At 55.1% G+C, this 6,000-nt stretch overlaps 1 protein-coding gene across 1 annotated transcript in view; it reads right to left on the bottom strand.

The window, feature by feature from the left end:
• LOC113960456 (SH3 and multiple ankyrin repeat domains protein 3-like) overlaps positions 1-6,000 on the bottom strand; it is a gene marked incomplete at its 3' end in the record, with an annotated part of 71,816 nt that overhangs the window by 35,338 nt on the left and 30,478 nt on the right. Inside the window, exon 3 of the mRNA XM_027670049.1 lies at positions 2,556-2,627. Coding sequence (XP_027525850.1) covers positions 2,556-2,627 — 72 coding nt within the window. The remainder of the gene's footprint in view (positions 1-2,555; positions 2,628-6,000) is intronic.

A 6,000-nucleotide genomic window follows, 5' to 3' on the forward strand; every position in this document is an offset into this window, starting at 1 on the left:
ACCCAAACAATTAGACACTGCTACAAATAACAGGACAGCCCCACACCACGACCCGGAGGCATCACACCTCCACTTTCCCAGATGAAAACACCAACTGTAAAGGCACAGACCAGCAGAACCCCCACAGCAGTTCCCAGCCCTTCCCTGGATCGGCCCCGAGCGTCTCCACACCGCGCAGGGAATAAACCACTCACCGGGTCCTGCCCTGCTCCAGCAGCCCTGGGTGGGGTCAGTGGCAGGGCAGGATTGTCCCCCATGTCCCCAATGTCTCCCCATGTCCCCCCACACCCTCTCACCCAGCGGTGCCTGGCCCGGCCGTCGGGGCAGAGGCAGTACCGTGCTGCTCCTGGCTCGGGCTCGTCCCCGCTTGTCCCTGCGCTCCGCCAGCCACCGGCACAGGGAGGAGCCCATGGCCCCACGCTCTCCGTGCCCCTCTCACCCCGGATCCAGCTGCTGGGAGGCTGCACACGCAGGCTCCTCTCTCTCCCTCTCCCAGGGAACGGCGTCGATCCGTGCCGGGCGAGTCCCGACGCCGCCGGCGCTCCGGCATCGCTCCGGCATCGCTCCAGCCAGAGTGAGCACGTCACCCACTCTCAGCCCTCCTGGCACTGCCCCTTGGGCTGCCCCTACCTCCTGCTCACCCACCACACCCCCCAGGAGCTCCTCTCCTGCCCCCCTAAATGCCACAGTGCCCACAGGCCCTGGGAAAGCGGCACCCAAAGGAAACGCTCCCGACGGAGGAGCGGAGATGCGGGATCTCAGATGCCGGGTTCGACCGGCAAGGGATGGTTTAAAAATAAGGAAACAACGCGAAGGAGGTTTGGGGTCAAGTAGGAATTAAAGTGGAGATGAATTGAATATTTAATGCAGCCCGTCTGGGGCTGCTGAACACCCGCAGGGAAATCCCGGGGTGCTGCCACCGGGTCTCCCAACGCCAGGAGCCCCCAGCGCTCCCTCCAGCAGGAGAACTCCCAACTCCCCTGGCAGGGCTCAGGAAGACCATGATTCACGTTTCCTGGCGCCAGGGAGATGCTGAGAGCTTTCCAGATCTGCTGCCTGGATATTCTTATGCCACCAGACAGAAGCCTCGTGACTTTAATCTGCGTGAGCCAGACCCGAACCACATCAGCGTTTTGTTCCGCGCTTCTGCAGCTCTGCAAACCCACGACAGAGGGCCTGTTCCTCCCCACAGCCTCTGGGGGAGGTCAAGCCCTTTGGGAGAAGGTTTTCTCTCTCTCTGCTCTATGTTTGTGGCTCCACCAAGCTCAGATCTTGCTGTTCTACCTATTTAACACCCACAAACGTTGCCTGCCTGTCTCCTGCAGAGCAGATGTGACCACCACACAGACTGGCACAGGAGCCAGGGACAGATGCCCCATGCCCAGCAGCAACATGGGCTGCCAGGAGGCTGAGGAGGAGCCACAGGACTGCCAGGAGGCCAAGGAGGAACCACAACCATCACCTTGCACAGAGGGTTTACAAGGAGCTTGTGATAACCAGTAACAAGAGATCCTGGCCAGTTCCACATCCCTCCTAAACAAGAGTTCCCAAAGCCTCTCTGCACAGCCCCCCTCTAGCACAGATCCATCCCCAGGAGTCTCTCCAGGTGCTGCCAGAGCCCATCTCCTCCCTCCTGTCCTCTATTTCCCACACACCACTGGTCCCAACCTCCCAGGAACCACCAAAGTCCCCCCGTGCCACCTCAAGGCACAACTATGAGTGGCAGCAGAAACCTCCTGGTGGTTCCAGACCTCTCCACAATTCCTGTCCTTAATTTCTCAGGGAAGAAGTGGCATCATGGGACAGGGGACCACCGCAGCTGTCCAGGGGAGGGGCAATGTGAGAGGGGCCCGCCAGGTTTGGTCCCCTTTAACATCCCTGACCCTCCAGGTGGGGCGTCCCTGGCTGCAGAGCCCGGTGGTTTTGGGGCCTTCTCTCCTCCCAGGAGATGCCCACACAGCCCCTGCTCTCCAAACATCCCAAAGGTCTGTTCACTGCCGACCCTGACGTGCTTCAACCGCTGCCCATGACACGAGGGGGCTGCAGGAGACCAGGAACACTCCCCACTTCCCACATGGATATCACCAGCGAAAGCACGACCCAAAGAGCCCCAAAGAGCCGGGTTACAGCTGGAGACAAAGCAGCTGGAGGCAGAGGCTGGGGGAGGGACGCCGAGCTCCTCAATGTGCCCCATTGTGCTCTGCAGGCACCGCGACTCCTCCGTGCTGGGGAATGAAGCTGCTCTTCGGGAGGCCCATCACGAGTTCCTCGGCCTCAGCACCCCGTGGATGCCGTCCCCGTGCCTTCCCACCCACCCCAACCACGCTCCTGCCTGCTGGGACACAATCCAGGCAGGTTTATTCCTGTGTGTGCACCCACCAGGGCTCCACGGGGGCATCCTCACTGAAACCACCCAGGTCTGGGCACACACCACCCGTTTCCTGTGATTTCTTTGCAACCTGATAAGCAAAGTGGGTGCTGAAACATCCCCAAATTCCCTCTGGGTTGAAGGAGCCAGCGGGGCTTTGAGCTTGGCAGGCAGACTGCAGCCTTACCTTCGTGTGGAGCTTGGCAAACTGCTTGTCATCCAGCAGGGCCTGGGTGTACACACGGCGTTTGTACCGGAACTGTGGGAAGGAACAGGGACAGACGTGAGCTGAACAAATCCCACTCAGCGGCCAAACCGCCCCAGAGAGGCTCCAGCTCGGAGGAACACGCTCAGCCCAGGCCTGGAAACAACAACAGATACGGAATAGGCCGTTCTCCATCATCATTAGCCCTGATGGTTAATTGCTTTCCTCATTAAAAACGTCCTGACTGGTTTTTTCAGATGAATCTGTCTGGCTTCGGCTTCCAGACGGTGTGGGTTTTGTTCTGCTCCTTCCCAACTAATTAGGGATCTCTCTAACAGCAGAATGGTTTTCCCAGGGCGGTTCTTACACTGTGGCCTGGAGCTGACTTCCTTGGATACAGGCTGAGCTCTGAATCTCACTGAGAAATCTTCTCTTCCATCCTCGGGACATTCGTGCTGCTCTTTTCCGTGCTGTGCCGCTTCCCAGCGTCCTTTCAAGTGCTCTGACCACCCACACAGCACTCCAGTACCAAACACTTCCACCCAAACCTTCCTAAAACCCCCTCACTGCTGGCTGAAGGATCAGAGGGTCAGCTGGGCCACAGCATCTCACCAGGAATTGCTGATGGGTTTCTGGAGCAAAGGAATCAAAATTTTTCTTTGGAAATTTTGTTTTCCGCAGTGAGAGTCCTTCCTGTGCAAGCCATCCTCGTCCCTGGATATCCATGGAATGGTTTGGTTGGAAGGGACCTTAAAGCCCATCCAGTGCCACCCCTGCCATGGGCAGGGACACCTTCCACCAGACCAGGTTGCTCCAAGCCCTGTCCAACCTGGCCTTGGGCACTTCCAGGGATCCAGGGGTAGCCACAGCTTCTCTGGGAAATCCATTCCAGTCCCTCCCCACCCTCCCAGCCAGCAATTCCTTCCCAATATCCCATCCATCCCTGCCCTCTGGCACTGGGAAGCCATTCCCTGTGTCCTGTCCCTCCATCCCTTGTCCCCAGTCCCTCTCCAGCTCTCCTGGAGCCCCTTCAGGCCCTGCAAGGGGCTCTCAGCTCTCCCTGGAGCCTTCTCTTCTCCAGGGGAACCCCTCCAGCTTTCTCAGCCTGGCTCCAGAGCAGAGGGGCTCCAGCCCTGGGAGCAGCTCTGGGGCTTCCTCTGGATTCAGTTCAGCAGCTCCACATCCTTCTTACGTAGGGGGTCCACAGAATTCCAGGTGGGCTCTCCCAAGAGGAATGTTTGTATTTTGGCTCAGAGCACCCTCAGATGCGACCCCTGCTCAGAAATTTGTATTCTCTGTGAAACTTTGCTGCCTGCCACCTGACTTTAATCAGCAGCCATTTTCCACTCACCCCCACATCCCTGGGGCACCAAAATCCAGCCTGACACCATTCCCTGAGGAACCCACCCCACGATCACAGTGACAGCTGCCTTTTGTCACCGATCCCTCAGCTGGTGCCACTCATCCCGCCGGGGTTTCATGTGCTAATCCTGAACCTGAGGATCATGTCGAACAGAATCAAGTACCCCCAAGTGGCTGCTACCTTTGTGTTGTTATCTCTATCAAGCAGAATTACAATTTCCTCGGGGAATGCAATTGGATTTGTTTGACTAGATCTCCTTTCAAGGCACAAATTGTATTCAGAGATTTTGAATTGCTGCGAACTTAATCCTCCATCAACATTTCCATTATTTCAGCTGGAACTGACACCAAGTTATCTTTGGACTGCAGTTACTAAGCTCATCCCACTTACTTTTCAGTGCTGGCAAAATATTAGCACATTTCAGTCTATCACAAGCCTGTTCTACTGGGCACACATTTGCTCACGGAAAATTGAGATTTTTCCATCATCCCGAGGTGAAAGTTGTGTTTTCCACACATTTACAGGCGTTGGCACTTCGTGGGTGCCAGGCAAAATTCCCACATGAGGGGAGTCACCTTCTTGCTGAACCCCAAGGGGTCTTTCAGCAAAAAACCTAAAAATCATAAAATCCCGGAATGGTTCGGGTTGGAAGGGATTATTAAGGATCAATCTCATTCCAAACCCTGCCACGGGCAGGGACACCTTCCACTAAACAAGGTTGCTCCAAGCTCACCCAACCTGGCCTTGGACACTCCCAGGGATGGGGAATCCACAACTTCTTTTGGCAAATCCTGGCGTTACGGGATTTACGTCTCGTGCACAGATTCCGGATTTTCAGTTTTCCAGCAGGATCCCCCGGCTCTCAGCCGCCAATCCCATCGAGTTACGAAGAATCAAAATGACACACAACAAATCCCCATGTCAAGCCTGCATTTGGATGGGCGTGTGAAGACATTAAGCGTGGACATTATGCTAAATTATACAAAAAAAAAGCGCCGTGCAAGGAACATTAAGGAATTTACCACCTCCCAGGTCTATCTGCAAGCGTTCCTAATGCCATTCCAAATGTTTTTGTCTACACTGGAACGAGTTTGCCAAGAAATTGTGCTGCACTTTCTTTCCAAATTAGGCAGGATTAGGTATAATAACAGCGTTCGCTCCTGCATTTGTAAGAGCTTGTGCAGCTTAAGCGTGTAATGCTTCCTAAACTGACTTTGGGGGGGAAATACAGCACAGAAACCCTAAATTTAGCGGTCCACTCGCAGGTGACTGGAGTCCCATCACAGCCAGTTCGTGGTGATGTTTAACAGAGCCCAGGAAATGCTGAGGTCACCTTGGAATAAACACCTGAATCCCAGGAAATGCCTACCGGGAGCGGGAACACACGAATTCAGTGAGTTTCTGCTCTTTCAGGGACACAGGATGGGGCTGAGGATGCTCCAGGGCCACCACACAGGTCAGGTCCACGCAGGGATTTGCTGCCAAAGCACTGCCTGTGTTCCAGTCTCTCCAGGAACTGGAACAAAACGTAAACCCAGAGTCCTTCAGCCTCATATCCGAAGATCTTCCTGGGATTCTCCCTCTGCTCCCAACAAAACCAGCCCTCCTCCTGCTGTTGCCACTTGCCAGGACAGTTAAACCTCGCTAAAAGAACCCCAGGAGTTTTGATGAACAGGGTGAAAGGCAGGGAAGCTGCTCCACGGGGCTCTGATGGATGTTCTGGAGCTCTCGAGCAACTCAAACTCCGAGGTTTTTGCCTCCCCTTTCCCTGGGTGGATTCTCCAGGAGCAAACACACTCCCACACAAATATCTCTGCCTTCGCTCCTGGAAGGGGGACAGGGGGTATTGATACTTGTGGTGCCTACAGGGAGTGTGGTGGAGGGATTGGGGAAGTCCTGTCATATGTACGCGTGTGTTTATGGCTATGGATGGGTATATAGGTGTACACACATTTAAATAAGGAAATAAATGAACTTAAATAAGAGAAGGAAAGAGGGCAAAGAAGGGGAAAAAAGGGGGAAAAGGGAGAAAAAAAAGGGAGGGAAAGCGGAGAAAAAGGGGGG

This window comes from Corapipo altera, unplaced genomic scaffold (genome assembly GCF_003945725.1).
Source record: "Corapipo altera isolate COAL_440 unplaced genomic scaffold, ASM394572v1 273, whole genome shotgun sequence".
Taxonomy (NCBI): domain Eukaryota; kingdom Metazoa; phylum Chordata; class Aves; order Passeriformes; family Pipridae; genus Corapipo; species Corapipo altera.